This window comes from Falco punctatus, assembly GCF_963210335.1.
Source record: "Falco punctatus genome assembly, chromosome: Z".
NCBI classification, from domain to species: Eukaryota; Metazoa; Chordata; class Aves; order Falconiformes; family Falconidae; genus Falco; species Falco punctatus.
In genome coordinates this window covers 42,695,499-42,718,589 of record NC_137586.1, presented here as the reverse complement: position 1 = coordinate 42,718,589, position 23,091 = coordinate 42,695,499, and the positions used below count along the sequence as shown (strand labels likewise).

At 38.7% G+C, this 23,091-nt stretch overlaps 1 protein-coding gene across 6 annotated transcripts in view; it reads left to right on the top strand.

The window, feature by feature from the left end:
• LOC308056274 (transducin-like enhancer protein 1) overlaps positions 1-23,091 on the top strand; it is a 94,172-nt gene that overhangs the window by 23,961 nt on the left and 47,120 nt on the right. For 4 of the 6 annotated variants that reach the window (XM_080371370.1, XM_080371369.1, XM_080371365.1 and 1 more), the window contains exons 5-8: positions 1,244-1,306; positions 2,240-2,344; positions 20,624-20,828; positions 21,567-21,583. In XM_080371370.1, coding sequence (XP_080227496.1) covers positions 1,244-1,306; positions 2,240-2,344; positions 20,624-20,828; positions 21,567-21,583 — 390 coding nt within the window. The remainder of the gene's footprint in view (positions 1-1,243; positions 1,307-2,239; positions 2,345-20,623; positions 20,829-21,566; positions 21,584-23,091) is intronic. The other 2 variants (XM_080371368.1, XM_080371367.1) reach the window with 2 other exon arrangements.

The window sequence follows — 23,091 nt, the reverse complement described above, 5'->3', positions numbered from 1 at the left end:
CAGTGTCTTAAAAAACTCAGGATGATGGGAGGGCTCAGGGAAAGTCTCAGCAGAATGGTTACCAATGTTTTCATCTGACTTCTTTGAAAGAGTTTATCTTTACTCAGGTTTATGTATGTCCTTCATGGAAGGCCTAATGATTTTCAGCAGGGATCTCTTTATTTCTTGTGTCTTAAAACAAAACCCCCAAGAAATAGCTATATGGATTAATGATATGGCAGAGTGAAAAAAGCTGTTCAGAATGTCCTGTATGTAGGCTGTGTTCAGATGTGGACACTAATTTTGGTTTTTTGCCACTGTGCTACAGTGACTGCAGGAGGTGTTTTTAAGGAAAACTAGGAGTTGTGCAAATACCTTTGGGGATTAATTATAATGGTAGTTCTGAATAGGTTCTGTATGGGTCTGAAAAGCTGTAAGCAGGGGTAAAACTGTGTAATGAGAGAAGATCACTGTACCCCACCAGAAATCCCATGCTCAAGTTGACATGCCATAAGTGGGAGATACATCAAGCTATTGAAAAGTGGGACTCAAACACTTTGTCCTGCTGTCTTCTCTGCTGCTTTTAGCGAAGGATTGTTCTGTTCTCTGCTGGTTCCTAGCCTTATTGTTCTCCTGTTACTCATGGCTTCACTAATTTGCTGTTATTGACTATCACATTTTCTAATCTGATTCTTTTTCTTGTCTGCATTATTTTAATTCTCTCTCAATATGGAAATCTTGAAGTCTGTATCTTTTGTCTCCATTCTGCCTCACTTCTGTTTTGGTATTTCTTTTGTACTCCTTATGGTGTGTTTCTGTCAGCAAAAATTAATTTTACCTTTGGATAGGCAGATAAAATTGATCATGAAAGAAACATTTTTCTTCTATGCCTGTCACCATCATTTTATGCTGTTTAATAATTTGAGTAATAAATCTATCTTTTGAAAAGCTTTATTTTGGACTTAATGGATTTCAAAAATGCTCCACTTGTTAATGAGCTATGTACAAGGACCAGATTTGTGCCTAAACATGTATTCAGATTAGGTGCTTTAGACATGGCAGATGTCCTAGAGTAGCTAACTAAATCTCTGTCCTCATCTGGGTTTATATGTATATTAGCTGTTTTTGTATGCCAGTAGTATGAAGATGTGGATTTCTGTTACTTTCTTCACCATGTGAAGTTAATGTAATCCTGTACACTAGTTAATATATGGCAAAAAAAGCACTAAACCACAGTTTTAATCAAACTACTTTTCCTTTATAGACAGAAATCGCCAAGAGATTGAACACAATTTGTGCACAAGTCATCCCGTTTTTGTCTCAGGAAGTAAGTAAAACTGTTCATCTGTTAAAGTGCAATTATGTTGCCTTTCTGTTTGCAAATTAGCTAGTTTTAAGATGTTAATTTTATCACAATACACAAGTGTAAGGAACATCTGTTATAGTTGAAGTGTGCAAACCCCCTGCTAATTTGGTCTAACAAATCTTAAGTTCAAACTAGTGACAATGGCTCAGTCTATTTCATTGCCTGAGGAGAGTGGGAGTCTGTAAAATACTGCCAATGCAACAAAATGCTTTCATTTCTAATCGTGGTGATTGGTTATTTGATATTCAGTTGTCAAATGTGAATCTAGTGAAATAAGCACGCTTATCTTGTCTACATAATTTATATCAAGTTTATATTTTGATATAAATTATAAAATTACAATTAATATAATGAATAGTTAGCTCACATTCAAAACAGTGTTTAATGTTACAAACCTGCATGTGGTCTGCATGATTGTGATTGTAGCATATTGTGGGCAGCTGCTGTTAGATTTTGAAGCCTGTTATTTTGGATAAGCCTTGCCAAACTTTACAGTTTACAAAGAGTGTTTGTAGTTCTCGTTAAGTGAAGCACTTGTCCATATTTGAAATTTCAGTAGGTTTTGCTGTGTAGGCACAAAATATATATGTGTTAAAAGTGACACTAATGTGAAGTTGACATTATTGTCCTGTCAACTCAATTAGAACCTAATTATTCATTTGCCAGAAAATCAATACTGAAGGGGGAATAGATGAGCTTGCTGCCTTCAGGGCTCTTGCTTGCTTTTGAATAGGTAAGAAACTGGGCACTTTTACCTGTGTAAGATGTCTTGTAATATGTAGCCTGGGCTTCTGCAGATGAACCAGTTATTCACGTGTTTGTGGTCCTGGTTTGATTTGGTGTGATCAATACCTTAACACAAATTTTTCCCCATACCCTTTCTTCTTTTAAAAGCATCAGCAGCAAGTGGCCCAAGCTGTAGAACGTGCCAAACAAGTGACCATGGCTGAACTGAATGCCATCATCGGGGTACGTGGCCTTCCAGGTCTACCTCCTACAGTGTGTATAACTTGCTTTCATATCTTACTGCTTTGCTATTTTTAAAATACACATAGTGCTTTGATATCTAATGCTTTGTGATACCCAGTGTTGCTGAAGTGTTTGCCTTACTTCACACAGTTTTTAGTAGGGATAATGTTAATAGTTTACTTTGCCAGTACATAGTTTTGTGCAGTGATGCTGCGTGTAACGAAACCTTCCCTGCAAGATATATAATGATGCTTGTTTATTTGTAGGCATTGGATGTCAGTTGATGTAGTTACCTTTGCCTTATGCTTTTTGTGACATTTGGGTTCTTGGAGCCTGTACAACTATTCATTCTTCTTTCTTTCCTTTTCTTGTGAATCTTTCATGAATTTTAAATTAGCAAACTACTGAAAAGAAACTTCACTTGCTTTTGAAGTAGTATTAATTGTCTGACACAGTGTTCTAATAGCCTTTCACTAAGTATGTGCTAAATATGCTGAAATAAGTTAATACTACTTGCTTGTGACTGGTTGTCAATCACAAGTCATTTGCTTTGTATTAATGAACTTTTTGAACCATACATTTCTTCCACTGTATGAGTTCATGTCCCCTGCCACTAAGTCTAGAATATTTCTCATGTTTTCTGCCCTTCCAGACTAAGTGAAAGAAGTAGCTGAAACAAGAACTCGTCCTTTCTGATTTTATTCATATGTGAGCGCCTTGAGCAGATTCAAATTACTCACTTATCAATTTATGTTAATTGCTTGTGAGAAGATGCCCTGCTGGTCTTTATAGTTCCCTCAGACACTTTGTAATGATAATTAGACATGCTGCTGTACGGATTAACAGTGCCATAGTCCAATGACATCTACAGACAATGGAACCAGTTAATCCATCTGTGCTTAAAATTACATCCCAACTGGAGATGGAAGAAAAAAAAAAAGAGTGAGGGAGGATTAAAAGAATGAGCCTCAGCTTGAAAACCCTCCTTTCATCAGTTTCTCAATTGCAGATCTGCAGTCGGTTTGCCTGTGGTAAGCTGTTGGCAGTCAATTAGGTGAAATAAACTGGGAGGGTGACCTTCATTTCCTTTTAATAGCTTTTCCTCCCTGAAATGGGGAGCTTCAGTGGATTTTCAGCTTAAATTTTATTCAAGCTGCTTTATTACACTTGACAGATTAGCTTTGCATAAACATACCCCCCCCCCCCTTAAAATCTGTGCTGTTTTTCCCTTCGTATCAAATTTTGACTGTTACTTAGTTGATTTACTAATCACATCTTAGAAACCCACACAATTACATCTGTATTCGTCACAATCTTCTCTATGTTTTGCTTGTGTAATGAATTACTTTATGAATACCTGATTTGATCTTTGAAATACAACACATGTACATTTGTGGTATTTGATTAACAAAGATTAGAGAACTGTACTTTCTTGCAATTTTAAAAAATGAATTACTTTAGGATGAAAATAGAATGGAAACCTCTTTTTAATGAACTAGTTTTAAAGAAAAAAATAAATAAATATATGCAGTAAATAGAAATATGTATTGGAACATATTTTAAAACATTCTTACTGGATGTAGAATAGTGCTATTTAGCCAAACCAAATTTTGCTATCTCTAGCATGTCATGTACCGCTTTTTAAAGTTGGCACAATAGTCTTAAAAGCAATAGGATCTATTAAGTATCGCGTGCAATTAAGAACTTCTCTTTTGGGGGTGGGGAGAGGAACCTGTTTGGAAGCAGGAATAGAACCCTCCATGTTTTTTCCTTTTAAATTATCAAAGATTCACTAGAAGAGATACTTTTTCTTCTGTCTTCTGAAAGACTGCTGAATGATTCCATACAAATCCAAAACTGTGAATGAGGAAATTAACTTGTTGGGCACAAAATTTCTTGGACTGTGTAGATGCATGCATATACATAATGCTAAAATTAGATGTATGTTCCAGTGATCTTTTACAGTCTACATGATCAATAATTATCTTGTGCCACACAATGAATTTCGTGCTTTGACATATGCTTGATTTTGTTTGAAAGGGATGGTGTATATCCTGGAAAAACTGAATAGCATAAAATTGGGTTGACAATTCAGTGGACCTTTGCTCCCCCTCACGGAGCACGCAGCATGTCAAGCCCTCTCCCCAGAGGGGGAACACACATCAGAAGCCTGTCTGTTCCTACAAGCGGCAGCTGCACTGAGAGTGAGCACAGCCCAGTTTGATAGCAGCTGTCGGTATTGTTCAGGGACATGACTTGGTGTAAAGAACAATGGAAGGGCCATGCTGTTAAAGTGCAGTGTCTTTCAAGATAAGAAAAGAAATAGTAATTTAACGGTTTAGACACCTATTATGAGCATGAAAGATCATGCAACTCCTTTTCAGAATGCAAATAGGCTCGACCAATCTATAACGGTAGAAGATGCAACCGAGTAGCTTCTGGAGTCATACTACCAAGGATACTTATGTACAATAAATTTTGAGGGTATGAGGAAACTTTAATTTTCTTAGCTGATGTTCACTTGTGTAGTTTCTTTTGATTAGATAAAAGTCTGCATTTCTGTTGGGGTTTGACACACACACACACACACACACACACACACACACACACAGAGACATACTCCTCCGCCCCTTCTCTTTTTATAGGTAGTTGTTGCCTGACGCTGAATGATTTAAGAGCTTCCCAATTGGCTTGCCTGAGTTAGAGCAGTTACTGTTGCTGCTGGCCTATATGTGAATTCTCGAAGGGAACAAGCCTTTAATTAGTGGGAACAACTTTTTGAAATACAAGATGATTTTGAGCTATATTTATTTTATACTTTTTTTTTATTTCCAGTTGAGAAAATGGAAGCCTATTAGAGGACAGACTGTGAGGGTAGGGATTTGTAATCTTATGGGACAGAGATTTTTCAGAGAATTTGCCTACGAAGTCAGAAGTGAGGCTTTGTAATCTGTGTATATTGAGCATATACAAAAGTGAATGAATGAATTTGACAGATTTAGAAAAAAAAGGAAATAATAGTTAGACTCTATGGGTTTGTAAGAAATAAATGTTAATCCTCTGTGTTGATTAAAAGTTCTTACTTCAGGAAAGGACTGTGGATGACATGTAGTTATTAACAGTCCTACCTCTGATCTTATACTTTTTGTGAATGTTCTTGAAGGCCTTAATTTCCAGCTGTGGGCTAGCAGAGTGGCTAAACAACCTCTTTGCTGATTTTTTTTTTTAATGGCACAGTTTAATATTTATTAAAGTTGAATGAAGTAGCAATTTTGCTAGATAGGTAATAAAAAAACCAGAAACCTTTGACTTAAGTGCATCCATTAACTCCTTGACACTGCTGCAGCTCTTTGGGTTTAAGGGAGAAAAGGGAGAATTGATTATGGTATGAAAAATTTAAGTAATTATTATTGTTTAACTTGAAAATGTGGGGGTTTTTGTTTGTTGTTTTTGTTTGGTTTTTTTTGAGAGAGATATGGTTTGGCTGGAGAATCAAAGGTACACAGAGTTCATGCTAGGAAGCATAAGAGATGGTTAAATGGGTCTATCTAGATGTAAACAATGCAAAATTTGTTAGATTTACTTTCAAATTAATAAATTGGGTAGAGTACGCAAATACATAAATAGGAAATAAAAGTAGCAAACTGGAATCTTTCAGCATTGCACCGGGTAGCCAGGTATGTCTTATTTTGCCTTTTGAGGTGGATTGCTAATGGTTCTGTGAAATGTGTATCTTTTGGATTTGACAGTACTCTTGAGACAGATTGAGTTGTAGGCCTCGGAGAGGCCTCTCCACTGTTGCATGAGGTGATTGGCTAAAGGATTAGCAAGATGTGGGATTATTTTTTCTTTCTTGGCTGTGGTTGCCAGCTATCTCTGGGATTGTAGTGTGTGAAGCTTAAGAGGATGAGGTTAACCTCTTGAGGGTTTATTCTTATGAGTGTGTAGTTAATCCTTAGAAAGCCTATAAATAACTAGGCTATGTGTTTCATTATAAAATAGAAATACAGACTAGAGCAGAAATGAATGCAGAACTTAGTGGAAGGGAAGAGCTAAGCAGCTGTAGCATTACTTCAGATCCTCCTCAGCCATGATCTGTATTATGTGTAGAGGGAGGGGAAATTGCCTAGTTCTTTTAAATAAAATGAGATCTAGTGAGCACAAGACACTGTGTACTCACTTCTAACATAAACTAGCTAACCTCGTGTCTAAATTACTGAACTCTGGCAATAGGAACTCTATTGTGTGGCAACATGCTGGCTTATTCGTCATATTTTGTTCTTTTAAAAATACATAGATATGTTAATTACATGCTAGGATTCTGTCATGGTAGGTGCTTTCAGAATACAAAGGCTCCAGACTTGTAAACTTAAGTTTAAATTAGATTGCAAGGGAAGGTATTTGTCAGCATGACAATTGGTATTCTCAAAATACCAGTCCCCAAACAATGGTTAGATTTTTATTGTTAGTGCCACTACGTTTTGAGGAAAAAATGAGAGCATTATTGATGTGTATTGGTAGCTTGTCCTACACAAAACAGACAACCTGGGAGAAGGTGTGTGAAATGTGAATGAAGAGATAGTGTTAACCAAACTTGGTTTCCACTTGACACCCCCACCCCCGTGCCCTTCCTTACACATTTTGTGCACTCTGAACTGCTGGGGAAATGGAGAACCTTGGAGCAGCAATATAGAGGAGAGTAGTATCAAAATGAGACAATAATTTACTGGAGAAGATGTCTTCAGTCATGCTGAAGAGAGGAAAACTGCATTCAAAAGTCAAATGTAATTGAGTTGCAACCCAGACCTCACTTACCTTGCAAAGTTTGACATGTGGGTGGGTAGAAAAGTTGCATCTTGGATCTTGGGCAGAAAGAAAGGCAGAAGATCTTTAGGTGGCTCTTATTTAGATCTAGTCTCTAAGTTACAAGTCAAAGGTGAGACGAAGTATATGGTTACGGATTTGTGAAGCTAAACATGTTTCAAGAAATAAGTGAAAGGGAGATGATTGGGAAAAAAAATGTGGGTAGCTAGACATCAAACCTGAAGATAAGCCGCTACTGTGAATGCAGAGAGAAGGTAGACTGATGAGATGAGCATGTGAGGTACCAGTGGTGAGCTGGTACCACTTGTTGGATTACTGTCTACTGAGCAGATTCTGGGGATGTGGGATGTGCATGTTGAATGGTGTAGAGATGTAAGTTGGTCTGTTTTGCAGCAGGAGAAAGGTGCAAGTGGGATGGATAGGAAAACCTGTGTATGTGGCAGTAGTAAACAGAAGACTAGAGAAGTCAATGGAGAATGTGGTTTCAGGAAGGGTTAGGTAGATAGAAGCAGAGGAAATTGATATGGCAGAAGAGACAATTTCTTCTTTTTGTGATCTTGGTTCTAAATGACTCTGTTAGACTGGTTTGGAAGGAACAGTTTTGGTGGAATGGAAAGGACCAAAATTTAGTCAAAATACTGGAATAGTACAGTTAAATGCAAGGATTTACAGAAAGTGTGTTCAGTGAGCTTTAATAACGAGACTATGGAAGGGCTACCAGAAAGGCAAAATGGGGGTTAGGGATGAGTTTGCCTTTGAAAATGGTTGAGGCAGAGGAGCAGAAATACATATATATTTCTTTGGCACAGAAAGGTAGGTTATTTAATCCTGGTGGAAAGGATTGCTTCCTCTAGAGACATTTAAAGCATATGCAGACAGAATAGTTTTCCATGTTTGAAGATAGTTTTTGTGAATGTTCACTTTTTGCCAAAGTTATCAAGGAAGTAAAAGGAGACAAACTGAAGTGATGAGCGTACCTTCTTCCCCCTTACAAACATCTGCTTTGTGTTCATAGTTGAAATGAGACAAGTGGAGTAGGTGAGGAGTCTGTAGGCCGAGATAAAAATGTGATGTGACCTTCAGTGCTTCTCCTGAATGAAGTCTGAGATATGGTAGGTTTGGAGGAGGAAGAAATTGGAGGGGAAGAATTAATCAGTTGGCTCAGAAAAAAGAGAAATGCAGCTGGGACTGATGCACACGAGATGAAATCAAATGCAAAGTTAGTTGAGTAAGGGTGAAGCAAAGCATGGTCTTGGAGTTGTCCTGCAACGTAAGTAAGAATAGAGAAAGGCATCAGGTGTTTACATGCTGAATGATGTAGGGTTGTAAACTGGACTACCTCATGGTAGGAGGGAAGGGTGCAAAAACTGAAGCATACAGATCCGAAAGGAACTAAGGTTAGGTTCTGAGAAGCAAACACTGATAAACTGAAGTGAACTGCCAGTGTGCCAGTGGGAGTGGTGTGCACTGCACTGGCAAAATGTACCTGTAAGTGGGCAACTGTGGCAAAGATGGAGTCACTGCGGGTAGGAAAGCACAGAGAGGTAAGCGCAAAGGGGCTGGAGGAAGGTGCAGGGGGACGCAAGTACTGTAAACGTTAAACTAGAGATGTACGAGAAAACGGCAACCCCCAATGTTTTTCATGGGGGAAGAGCAAGGCAAACTGTTGGGACAGGGGGCTGTGTGGGAGGACTGCAACAGAAGGGAGAGAAGCTTGCTTTCCTTGTTCTTGTACAAGGCGAGGCTAGCATAGGCATTTAGGATAACTTTAGGAAATATTAAAGGCAGGGCAAAGACACAGTTTGGGGGGCAGTTTGCTGCAACTTTTCAGCATGCTGAAGAGTTTGTATCAATTACAGCATTCCTGGTATCTGGTAACTGCATTATTCCAAAGTTGCATCTTGTATAACACTTATTTTCTGTGAACGTCCAGTACTGTTTTGAAAGGTGCTGGCTAACTGTAGCTCTTTAAATACTTACAAACAGTAGTATTGAGGTGGTAAAAGCAAGGATTAGCAAAAGTGGATTGCTCAAATGCATGTTAAGAAGCGATTCTCATTTGGTAGGTGGAAGTAGTTACAGAATGTGTCGGGGAATTTCAAAGAATCTGGTCTGTGGCTTGGAACAGTAAATAAAAATCCATGTAATGCTTTTCTCATGACTCTCATATTTTTCATTCCTTGATATCTCTGAAATGTTGTAGTTAGAAGTAGCTAGGACAAAAGAGTGAAGAGTGTAGTTTAAAATAATATATTCAACTTAAGGATTTTAATTTAGCAAAAAGCCTTTCTGCTCAATCATCACTATCTTCATCTACAGCCAGATTTAAATTTCTGGAGACTGAAAGAGGCTGCAAGAAAACTAAATACTTAAGATAATCACATGTCAGTAATAAAACCTCCTAGATTAATATCTTTAAGTCATTTCCAAGTTGGTGCATGCTTGAACTAGTTGGTTTTGGCTGCTGTCAGCAGGACCATGCTTTTGAAGTGCTGCTGCACAGAAACGGTGTGCTAACAGTAGCTAATAAGACAAAAATGTAGATTAGAGATTAGAAGGTGAGTACTAGTAGGAACTTATGGTTGCCACAGAAAAAAACTGCTGGCAGTTTCTGCAAACTGGAAGTACTGTTTGCTGACAGCTACATTCTAGTGACTTAAGGCTTGCATCTGAGGCTTCAGAGAAAGCAGTATCTAGTGGACCAAAATTAAAGAAAAGCTTTGGTTTTGAACTGACTTACTCTTGACAGTGATCAGAAGAATGTAACTGGTTTCAGAAAACCAGCCTTTGTCTTGTCTGGATCAAGAGAATTTAAGGTTGTCTTCTGTGGTTTTTGGATTGTGGTTTTGAACTTGTTACTTTCCTTTAGAGTCAGGAAGTCCTCTGAAGACATGTTTTCCTGCACAAGCATAATTTTTTCAGTTTGTACTCTGACTCTTCCCATCCACTCCCTCCTGCCCGATGACATCTGTCCTCTATTGTTGCATAGTCTTTTTTCTCCAATGCAGCTTCAGCTTTGCTGTTTGTCCATTATTTCTTAAGAATTTAGCCTAAGGAAAAAAACCCACAACATTATGTAATCTAAGGAAAAAAACCACAACCATTATTAATACTAGGACCCTTAGAACTTGCTCTTCTGACTTGTTTCTATTTCCTTTTTTTGCTATAAACTGTTTAAGACAGCAACTGTACTTAAGGCAGCCCTGTAATACCTATAAACAGATTATATATACAAACACACAAAAGAACTTCTACATTCTTATATGAAAGTATAAACAAGCAATATATGTGATGTAATTATATGACAGAGTATATGTAGTATATAACTGTTAATGATATATTATGATATAAATTACATCATTTTGTATATTTGATACATAAAATGCTGTATGTGTGTATATACATATAAGGTTATGCTAGCAAAAAGGCTTCTGCAGTTCATAGGCTGCTTGTTGTGTTGCCAGCATAGCTGCTGACACAAGCTCTAGCTATGCTTCAAGGGGTCTGGTCAACTTGGTACAAGCTGCTAAGTTTTAGGTTGACTTACACTGCCTAAAAGCATGGAGGAGGGAAGAAAACCCTACTTTTCAGTTGGCAAAAGCCCTTATGTGGTTGCAGCTACACACTCCAGTGGAGGGCTAACGCACCTTGGGGAGAAGATGTCACTGAACTGGAAGAATTCCATCTGCTGGCAATATCCTGCATCCTTGCTGCAGGGCTCTGCCGGTGTGGGACGATCCACAGAGGCTCCACAGTATAGCTAGGCTGCTAGTTCAGGTCTGCTCTTTTGAAAGTGCCAGTCATGCTGGCAGTACTATATAATTGTTCCCTCTATGTCAATGGGATGTTAAAAATCTTGCCACTTCACAATTATCACTAAACTTTTGTTAAATAGTTAATTGCTGATCATTTTGGCAGAAAAACAGCTGATGTGCTCATTCATTGGGTGAGGTGACAAATCATTTGGGTGGGGTCACCCACATCTGTCGTTACTGTTTACAAGAGTGATCATTTTGAAGAGGTCTGAAGTGTAGTATCTCTTTATCTTTATAATTCTGGTGCATAGATTGCCCTCCAGAATGCCAGAAGGAAGGGCAGAAAAACCTAGCTGTTTAAAGTGAGACAGAAAGGTACAGCAAAGACTACAGCTGATGCTCAGCATAGTGCTAAGGAAAAGACAGAGTGCTGCTTTCTCCCTTGCAGTCTGTATATGTGATCTATAGTGGTGGTGGGAACTAATCAGCAGTTAATAAGCTACACGTGGAAATTATTTTTATATTTGCTATTTGCATTATATTGGGGAGCACTGAAGACCTGTTTCTCAGTTCTGTAGGTGTAAAGCGAACTTCAGTATTAAAATTTAAAGATGAGATCTTGTGATTCAAAAAAAATGCTATGTGTGTACTTGTAGGTAGACTGGTACTGTCTATGCAATTCAAATTGATAACAGCCAAGCCTTTCTTTTGTTGAGAGATTTCATTTTTCTTGTTGTTCTTTTTTAAAGAAAAAATCCCCATGAAATACAGAATCTATTCTAAAAGACAAGCTAAAGAATAAGACACAAATACTAAATATAAGGGGTTTAAGGAGTTTTCAAACATTTTCCTGTTGTAGTAATGAAAAATTGAATTTAGAGTTTTGCTAGGTAGATGCAGGCTTCAGTATAACTGCTTTTGACCCGTGCTGGCTGCTACAGTTGCATTCTGTGGGCTCTTTGAAGGTGACCGATTTTGCTGCCCCTGCATTAGAATCTGTATTTCTTCCTGTGTTGTAATTCATCTATGGAATTGTTTTTCCTCGAAGTACACTGCCAATAAATAAATATATAATTTTATTTCAGAGAAGTTAGTGTGGCAGCTTTGTAAGTGCAGCTAGTTTTTATTTTCGTTCTTTAGATAGAGAGGAACTTCTAGCCTTGTAGAGCAAGTTCATGAGGAATTGTGCTTGTGTTTATCCTAACTTCCCTTAATTTAGCAAGATTAAACAATGTAGTTTAATCTCTAATGCAAGGAGAAAAGGGCAGTTGGCCAGGTTTGGGATTCTGTGACAAAACTGTGTAGCATAGTTCTGTAGAAGACATACATTTTAGAGCGAAACAGGTATATTTCAGTGTAAAAATGCAATGACAGCACCGAAGCATGAAGTGGTCTTTTTAGTCTTTGTGAGCCAGTTGAAATCTGCATTGCTTTTCCTATTTTTTGAAGAGGAAAGAGGAAACCAGACTTGATTTCTAATAATACCGAGAAATTGGAGACAAAACTCTCTAATACCCAGTTTAGAGTGGTTAGAAAGCAGGCATTCTTTATTTTTGGCACCAGATACACAGGGGATAAGCTTCACCCAATGTGCATACTGACTTTGTTCACTGTTTATCTATATATGGCTGATCTATACATATTAATGATGTTTCTGAGAAATTATTACCATACTCATTACAGTTTCAGGAACTATGTATCATATCTACACTTTTATACGCATGTGTAGCATAATGGGTTGGGGGTCCTCTGGTAGTCATTTGGGAGACTTCTCCATCCTTTCTTAATCCTCTTCTTCGTCATCTTCCTTTTCTTATTATTACCCTTTCCTTGACCTTCTCTTCTGGCCCTGTTTCAGCACTCTTGGCCCATGTCTTGGTTTCAGACCAGTTCTTATCTACTTAGTAGCTAAACTATAAAATGCAGCGTTCTACTACTAGCTAAAGTACATAATACAGCGTTGTGCAGCTCGGCAATGTCATGGATACATTAGTTGCAACATTTACAGTTAAACGCACTGGTAAAAATCCCCTGGTATCACTGTGGACTTACATCTCTGTAGTACAATGACGTTTCACGTGATTTATAGATGAAAGAGGTTTACTGAAGACACTGTTTCTTTGTTCTGAAGGGATAGTCTCTTCCTGCACCCAAGGCACTGTGTCTTGTTCACATCATGGATAGTGTTTTCAAAGGACTTCTACAAAACTACAAAGGCTCAATTCCTGGCTCACTACCTAGAGATGCAGTAGTGAGCACTTTCAAGTTTGTTTACTGGGGTATAGTGTGGCTTGCTATCTGTCAGAATAAAACCTGAGCATTTAGAAGAAGAGGAAATAAAAAAAACAAATGAACCAAACTAAACACAGATGTTTCAAAGGACTTGGGCAGAAAATTAAGCAATGAAAGTAGCTGACTCACATTTTTCTAAAACACATTTAAACAGGGAGAAAATGGTAAGCAGTAAGAATTGCAGAATCACAGAATGCCTGAGGTGTTAGAAGGGACCCTTGGAAGTTGTCTGGTCCATCCCCTCTGCTCAAGCAGGACCACCTAGAACCACTTGCTCAGGATTGTGTCCATACGGCTTTTGAGTATCCTCAAGGATAGAGAATTTGCAACCTCCCTGGGGAACCTGTGCCAGTGCTTGTCACCATTGCTGTAAAAAACCCCCATGTGTTCTGATGTTCAGGAGGAATCTCTCGTGTTTCAGTCTGTGCCCATTGCCTCTTTCCCCGTCATTGGGCCATCCAGCAATGGGCTACAAAGATGATTAAGGAACTGGAGTATCTTGTGTATGAGTACAGGCTGAGAGAGGGGGGACTGTTCAGCCTTCTCTAGGCCCATCATTGGATGCTCTGCAGTATGGCCATGTCTCTCTTGTACTGAGAAGCTCAGAACTGGAACAATACTCCTTCCAGGTGTGGCCTCAACAGTGGTGAGTAGAGGAGAAGGATCACCTGCCTTGACCTGCTGGCAATATTTTGTTTAATGTAGCCCAGGATGCCATTCACCTGCTTTGCCACAAGGGCACATTGATGGCTCACATTCAACTTGGTGTCTGCCAAGACTCCCAGGTCCTTTTCTGCAAAGCTGATTTCCAGCTGGACAGCTGCCAGCATATATTGGTGCATGGAATTGTTCCTCCCAGTGCAGGACTTTGTACTTCCATTTGCACTTCCCCTTGTTGCAATTGAAGAAAGTCCTGTCAGCCCATTTTTCCAGCCTGCTGAGGTCCCTGTGAGTGGTAATACAGCCATCTGGTGTATCAGCCACTCCTCCCAGTTTTGTTTCATCAGCAAAACAAAGCAAATTTGGAGCTTAGTTTTGCAGATTGCTGCTACAGTACTGAAGCTTAGGGTTCAGATAGGTTAGGAGGGACTGTGTTGCGGGGACTGCTGTTAATCTAGTGGTGATATTGTCAAGGAAAAAGAAACATCCAAAAGCAATGAAGAGGAAACAGAGCTGCTGCTGCTGAAGCTGGGTTAGAAGGTGGAGTAGTAAGCAACCCATATTGGTTAGCTCATATTTTCAGTCTGTTCACCTATCATGGAATCGTTTGGATTGGAACAGACCTTCAAAGACAAAGTCCAGCCCCACCGCCATGCACAGGGACATCTTTCACTAGATCAGGCTGCACAAAGCCTTGTCCAACCTGACTGCAAACACTTCCAAGGACAGGGCATCCACAACTTCTCTGGGCAACCTGTTCCAGTGTCTCCCCACCCTCACAGTAAATAATTTCTTTCTAATATTGAATCTAAATCTATCTTCTTTCAGTTTAAAACTGTTGTTACAGGCCCTACTAAAAAGTCTGTCCCCATGTTTCTTATAAGCCCCCTATAAGTGTTGAAATGCTACTACGAGGTCTCTCTGGAAACTTAACTTCTCCAGATTGAACAACCCCAACTCTGCCAGTCTGTCTTCATAGGACAGATGTTCTAGCCCTCTGATAATTTTTGTGGCCCTCCTCTGGACCTGCTCTAACTGGTCCATGTCATCTTCTTGCACTGTGAACCCCAGATCTGGATAGAGTATTCCAGATGAGCATCTCATGACAGTGGAGTAGAGGAGCTCAGCTGCCCTCAGCCTGCTGACTCTGCTTCTTTTGATGTGGCCCAGGATGCAGTTAGCTTTCTGGGTTGTAAGTGCATATTGCTGGTGCATGTCCTTCTCCACAGTGCTACTCTCAACCCATTCATACTCCAGCCTGTACTGATACTGGGGATTGCCTTGACCCAGGTGCAGGACCTTGCACTTGGCCTTGTAGAACCTCATGAGATGTTTAAGGGCCTACTCCTCAAGTCTGTCAAACTCCATCTGGATGACATCCCTTCCCTTAGGTGAATCAACTGCACCACTCAGCATGGTGTCATCTCCAACCTTGATAATGGTGTGCTCAATCCCCTTAGCTATGTTATTGATGAAGGTGTTGAATAGTGTTTGCCCCATTATGAACTCTTGGGTACATCAGTAGTTACTGGTTTCCGCTGGGATTATGAGTCTCATTGACTCTTTGGATGCGGTCATCCAACAAGTTCCTCATGCATCTAACAATCCATCCATCAACCTTGTATCTCTTCACCTGAGTGGCAAGGATGTTGTGAGGCACAAATGCCTTACAGAAGTCTCTGTAGATGGTATCTGTAGTTCTTTCCTTGTACACTGATGCAGTCACTCTGTTGTAGAAGAATGTGGATATATTCTTAAGGGAAGTTGGTTTTCATCCTGCAGTATGTTCTCCCCTGTAGCCAAAACACTTTTCTGAAAGCATCTGCAGAAACTTAGATGCAAGTATTAGTTAATGGCTTAGACTGTCTAATGACTTCTCTCCTGCTAGGTTTGACTGTTGGTGGTGTAAGTAGTGTGTGCAGGGGTTTGGGTTGTGTTTTGAATGAGGGAGAAGACTGGATCTAACAGGAGAATAATTGTGAGTTGTTTACATTTTTTGGAAGGTTAAATTTGCAATGTTGGTTTAAAAAGTATTTCTAAACAGTGGGGGGAAGGTTGCTTGGTCAGCTAGCTGTGCTCAGTCAGTGGCCCTCATGTTTATTTGCCACAGGCATTTGATACAGGCTCTTAGTTCTTTCTGCTACTTAAGCAAGCAAATAAAAACACTGAAGATTTCCATTTAGGAAGGGAGAGAATATGGCAATGAGATTGAACACAGTAATGCATGTTTTTCTGTCACATCTTTCTGCCTGCTTGAGTTCATCAAAATCACAGTTCTTCAATTTTACAGGAATTGACGTGAAATAGTGCCCTTTACATTTTAGGTCTCTAAATTACTTTTGTGCTTGCCAGATATTTTTTTCATAACATCTCTATGGAGCTTGAGGGAATCTGTTGATAGTATTACTGGTGCTAGCCTGATAAGGTTTTTGAAACATTTTCTACTCTCTGATGTTTATTTAGAAGGGTACAAGAGAAGACAGCTGTTACAGTTTAGGACCAGGTATAACCTTTTTTCCACTGTTAGGTACATCACCTCTGAATTTTAATTCAGTGCTTTTCAGCAGGTACTGAATAGTACATCACACATCCATTTAAGAACAGAAGAATGCTCCAACTCTTTAATGCTAGGAATTCAAAACTAGATTTCTAAGTAAGCCATAGTAGTTAGTGACCCCAGTAGAGCTTCTTTAAGGTGGGAAATGGGATTGTAGCAGCTCTTGTTCTATCTTGATAAGCAGAGAGCCTAAAGGAGACATCTCACTTGTTTCACAAAGATTTACTCTGTTTCTGGAAGTCTCTGTCAGAGATTGAAAATGAATTCCAAATTGTAAGTCCTAATTAAAGAGCTCTTTATAGCTGGAACTTGCCTAGGATGTTGGAGGTGAAAAACTGTACTGCCTTTAAAATTGTTAGGAAGTGCTTGCTCAGAGAAGCAAGTGCTGTGTTTTTCATATATTGATTTTTGGATCTTCGTGGTCTGGTTAGGGGATACCGGGAAAAGAATTTGAGGTGATAAAGTCTACATCTAGACTGTAAAGTAAGCTGAATTTGCCATTTCTTTTCTCCCTTTGCAAATATGAAGTACTTATGTTTTTTGCAAGAAAATGGTGGGTGAACTACTGATTGTTTTAAAATCTCTACTATGGCTAATTATCTCAGTGCAGTCACTTAGGTACACATCGTTGCACTCTTCTCTACTTTCTCACTTTCCTCTGAAAGTGGACACAGCCCTTGCTCTGCAAGTAATGATAATAATTGGTAGTAACACAGACCTGTTACTCATCCTTTTTTGAGCACATTTCTTATGGCAGGTGTCTAGTTTTTAATTAACTGCTAATGAACGTGCCTGGTAGACCATGATACTGCTGCCAACTTCTTCTGTTTTATATCTTACTGCTGCTAAGCTCTTAAAAGGTGACAGAGCAGGCATTAGTGTCTTTGAAGTGACAGGAAAGTGATTATATGCATAACACAATTGTTTCCAGGATCTACTATGGCAAATGTCTAGTTACTAAATACATCTGGTGAGCACTGCCTGTTATCCATCTCCCTGGTTTTCAGTTTCTTCCTTTGTGTGCAGTACATACTCCCTTTTCCCCTTCTAGAAAGAAAATATTTTTTTGATAATTCAGGGTTTTTTTAATAAAAAAAGCATGAACTTCTGGAAAGGATCATCTGTATCTGTGTTAGGGAAAACTTTAAACCTATTATGAATAGGTAATATGTAAACAATAAATCTGTATACTTCAGTCTTAAAACAGCAATGAGTCTCAAGTAATAGACATTACATCATAATATACCTTTGGTGTGTATATATCACCTAGGTAATAATTAATGAAAATAGGTGGCTTAAAAGACCATGAGCAGGTTCTCAGTCTTAAAACTGTTTAATGTAGTTGGATGTTTAAGCATCTTTGGGGACTGTTTTCCTCTACTGCTCTCAGTAACCATTTGGCAAAGCTGCTAAAGTATAAACAGCTCTGGTATTCCGTTCTACACCTTACACTGGGCATTGATCCTCACCATTTGTATGCAGTCCTGTCAGAAAAAACAAACTTAGCCCTTTTACCTGCTTTCAGCTTCAGAAGCTGTTAGTGGGAATTAATCTGTTTTTCCATTTCTGGGACTTTTGAAATACCCTGTGTCTAGGCTACAAACTAGAGCCAGTGAAATGGTAGGTAATGTGTCCCTAAGAGTTTAATTTTGAAAGATGTTAAACTATGCTTCCTGAAATTATGTGGGTTAACTTGTTTGCTAATTAAACTAAGCAAGAGAGGCAAGAATAAAGGGAATCTTTATGGCTTCCTAAAGGGGTAGGGACAAGAATGGAAACAATTTAACTTCATTTCCCTGTTTTGACCTTCCTGTGCTCACACTGCAAAATAAACTGATTTGAGCTGACTTGGAAAAGGGAGGAGGTTTTTCTCCATGAAACCAATTTGGAAGGGGTAAATTACTTTTTCTTAGTTAACTGCACACTATAACTAGGTAATCCAGTGTCATAGTGCAGCTGGGGACAAGTAAGACCAATGCCATGAATTCAGTGCAGTACTGCTGATAGATGTTGTCTCATGGCTAAGGTACAGGTAACTGAGTTGGCCAAGTGGTCAGTAGTGAGTAAGGGAACAACTAAGATACCAAACTAAGACTTTGAGAGAGCCTGCCAAAACATCAGGTTATCTCCTGATTTGTGGAAACACTCTGGAAACTACTAAAGTCTGGTTTTAGAGGCTGGATAAAAAAACCAAACCAAAAACCAACAACAAAAACCAAGACCAACAAGCCCACAAAAACGCTACAGTCCTGTCAGACTTCACAGTGCTCTTCACTGATATTTCTTCAGTTAGATGAAGTTTCACTAGCAGTAGCGGCTTGATTTTGTAGAGGGTAGTCTACTGCATAACTACTTCAAATAAAAATATTTCTTAATACTTCCTTCAAAATGTTACTTTTTGGGTTGTTGTAAACACATAAAAATAGAATAAGAACCACCTTTCTCACTTTGCTTTTTAAACGTACTGAAAAGTTGGTAAGGATAGTGATCAGATGTACATATTATGGTGAAGACTAGTGAGGTTTTGTATGTAGCACATGGAAAGAAATTCCTGATACATGGTATAAGAAAGATTTTATAAAGTCATGGCTTATAGAATTGACTAAAGATATTGTGATACATTTTAAGATTTGTCTTGTATATCAAAAATAAGTAAATAATGTCTGTGTTACACTTAGGGCAACACAAAAGTGAAAGATTAGCAGGTCTAGACCAGAGTTCTTTAGTGTCAGTCCCTTGTCTACATAATACGGGGTTATGAGATATAAAAGTGTAGGGGCACAGTAGTTATTTAAATAGTAATAAATTCAGTCGGTCATATACCAGTAGATATTATGCAGGTATTGCTGACAGTTGGTCTTGAAGAGTCTTGGGATCTATGGAAGCAGATAAAATATTTTTGGATTATTTGCATTGGATTATTTTGGAGTAACTTGTGAAATACTGAGCTTTAGTCTAGATAATATTTCAGTACCTGTCAGCAAGCAGTACTGTAACAATTTTGCCTGCTCTTAGAGGACCGCTAGCATTCACAAGGTCAGACTGTCATGTCTACCTGAGCTCATCCTGTTCAGACATTTGCTTATCTGTCTTTTTGATCCCATGAGTTGGGTGGTACTCTAGTTTTTTTCATGGTATCTACCTTCAGCGGAGGGATGTTGGAGCATGGCCAAAGTGGAGAGGTTTGTTCTGTCTTCCGTTCATATGCTCAGGCACGAGAAAGCAGGAAAGAAGCAGAAAATCTGTTTACCTGTAGCAGACTAAAGAGGAGCTATGACTAATCTAAAGATGGTTTTGAAGCTTAGTTTTCCAAATAAATCTGTGCTGAGCATTTTTGGACAAATTAAATGGTTAGCTAAACTTGGAAAATATTAATGAAACCATGACAGCTTTAACATTTAGTATTTAAACTACGGGGAAGTCATTCCATTGTAAGGACTCTGTTTCTGAAATTATTTTGCCAGATTGGTTACAGGGTTGCATGTCCACTCACTATGATACTGATTTTGCAGGCTGCTTTTGAAACAGATGGAGGTATTTTAATTCATTAATACCATGTCTCTTGTCGGGAATTCCATGACCATATTAATGCGATCTGGAATACCTGAATTTTAAGTTCAAAGTTGGTTTCTAAACACAATGTTAGTTCATGAATATTTTTTCCCCCCTAAAAAAAGACTGGCTAGAATGGAATATAAATTTAAGACACCAAGTACGAAATTGAGCAGTGTCTTTTAGTTTTTTAATACTCGGAACAGAAACCTACTTACTGTCTCCAAATTGGGAAGAGCGATGTGAGTTTAAATCCATCTTGCCAGTGAAACTTGTTTTTTTCACAGAGCAGTGATACTCCTTTCTATAGAAAGGGAAAGGTATTCGGGCCTTCTGGTGCTGCTGTTCGTTTGTCACCTGTGATGCTGTGGCAGGCAGTAGCTGCTCAAAACAACCTGCAGTAGTTGAACCCATTCCTTGGGCTGCAGAACAAGCATCCAGGTAGCCTTTTTTGGTTATGGGATGTGAGCAGAGCTGCCCACAGACAGCATGATATAATGCAAGATGTATAGTGTGGTGGGACAAAGGGGAGAAGCTAGATTTAAAACAGATAAACAAATGAAAAAATCCACTGTTGATTCTCAGTAATTAACCAAACTTCTCCCTTCTCCTTCCCAAACTATGTGCTATGCGTTATTCTTTTGGGGATGATGATACCGCTGGGAACAGCAGCAGCAGTTGCAGGCTCAACATCTCTCCCATGGCCATGGACCTCCAGTGCCTCTAACACCACATCCATCAGGACTTCAGCCCCCAGGAATCCCCCCACTTGGAAGCAGTGCTGGCCTTCTTGCCCTTTCTAGCGCTTTGGGTGGGCAGTCTCACTTGGCAATAAAAGATGACAAGAAGCATCATGATGCAGAACACCACAGAGGTGAGAGGCATGGCAGGCCTGATTAGGACATTGTCAAATTTGCGCATTGCTTCAAACTATGTGCATCTTTAAAGAATTCAAGTTATATAGAATAAGAAAAAACTGCTGGCAAACTTAAAAATGTCTGCTTATATACCACTAATGCAAAACTCAGCTTGGAAGTTTTCAGTATTATAAAAGGGGATCACTAGGTGTCACCTGCTCTACAGTTTGCAGGGCATTTTGACATCCTGGTAAATGCTTAGTTGTAACACCAGTGGCCTGCACCATATTGTGAAAAACTGTTAAACTGCATAATGGGTAATTTTTTCAAAGAAAGTAATGTTGTTAAATGGATGGGTGGGAAGGTAGGGGGAACGAGAAGTTAAATGTTGAAGTGAATGTGTTCAAACAAAATATTTAGATAATTGCATCTGTTACTTTAGTTTCATAGGCTTAAATTCTAGGCACAAATATTGGGCAAAATTGCACTTGACTAATTTTTGAAAAAAAAATAATTTATTCTGTCATGAAATAAAACTAGGCTTTGTGTATGGTTAAACTGTAAATCACGTTTACAAAGTACTGTAATTTTCAGGAAATCACTGTATTAGGAATGTGCAATGACTTACATAAATAAAAGCCATTTTAAAACTGTTTGCGGCTTGTGTTCTAATTTTTCCCCCCTTTTTTATTTCTGTTCTTGCCTCTGTGTCTGAACGGGCATGTCTGTGCATTTCTTGGTTACTACGGGAGCAGACAGAGAGCCAGGCACAGTAAGTACCAACATTCCTGCTAATATTTCCACTTCTATATAATGTAATAATCAGACGCTGCACTGTTTATCTGTTTTGTCTGTCTTTTTAGTCAGATTCATGATACTATGCAAGTGTGTTTTCTGTTAAGATATCTCTTGGTTTATGCAGAACACAAAGTCATTTGTTTGGAGAGCTGTATGAATCAGGGTTGTTTCTGAGCAGAATGATTTTGGGGGAGCTTGAACTTTGGTTTGCTTACTGAAGGATGGGGTGGGGCAAGGGGAAAGCTGCAAATCAAACAGGATGTTGATTGCGACTTAAAAGTATAACGTTACTGGAGCTAAGATTTTTCCTGTAGGATTTTCAGGAATTAGAGTTGCAGAACAGGTGAGAAATTTAAAATTCATATGTCATAATGGTGTTTGGCCCTAGGAGTTTCTTTAACTGAATCTGTTTAAGCTTTACTAATGTCTTTACTGCTTAATTTGTGCTTTGGGTATGACTTCCATAGCAATACTTTTTCTCCCTTTAGACATAAGCTGTAATAGAATTGGTCTAAGACAATTTTATCTGAAAAACAGCTAAACAGCTCCTTTGTAACAGCTGTTATACCGTTGCGTATTAAGCAATATTGCTATATTAGTCTGTTGGAAATTGCCATGTGCAACTTCCCCATGATTTTAAGTAACAAAGCTAGTTCTGCTTGTTGATGTCATAGGTGAATTTGGGCTCTGTTTTGTTTCTTAGTCTCAATTAGAAAAGACAAGAACAAGGAAAAGTTATTTGACAGACATCTTTATGGTACTAAACTTCTGATTTTTATTGCTGCTTTTTGTTTTTATACTAGGGCTTGACAATCACTTACTGGAAACTATCTGCATATCTTTTGCAGCAATCTTTTTGTTTTTAGATTACTAAGAAAGCATTCATTTCAGCTTGCCTAATGTTATTAATGACAGGGTAACTGTGGAAATAATTTTAAGATGGTGTGTGTGTGCACATGTAGAAGTGATAGCTTTGTGTTTTGCTGTGGTGGTTATGTTTCATATCCTTGCTCTCTTCCCATCCTCCCCTGCCCTGTCCATCATGTTGTTTGCTAAAAGGTTTTTGAGTTTAAAATCAGATGCTTCACAGTGCTATGAAATATGGACTCAGAATTCATCTTGTATCTGAGAATAGTACTTGCCTATGGAAGGAGAACTGTCAAAAATTAAACCTGGCTTTTGTGTTGTGGGAGATTTGCATATTACTTGCATAGTTTACTATATGTCAGGTTTAGTGTTGCAGTTAGTTCTGTTGCCATAAGTGTAACTCATGATCGCTTAATTGGTACCTGTAGTAGGTTCTTTTTTATGTTGGGTTTACCACTAAGTAATCTTTAAACTATATGAGGCTTCATGTAATAAAAGAACTCCACTGTATGGAGATACTGAGTTCGGGTTTCTACACTGTGGCCATAGTTTCTTTTTGGTCCTAGTGGAGAATAAGACTTCATAGTTAAATTAAACTTTGATAGCTGAACACAG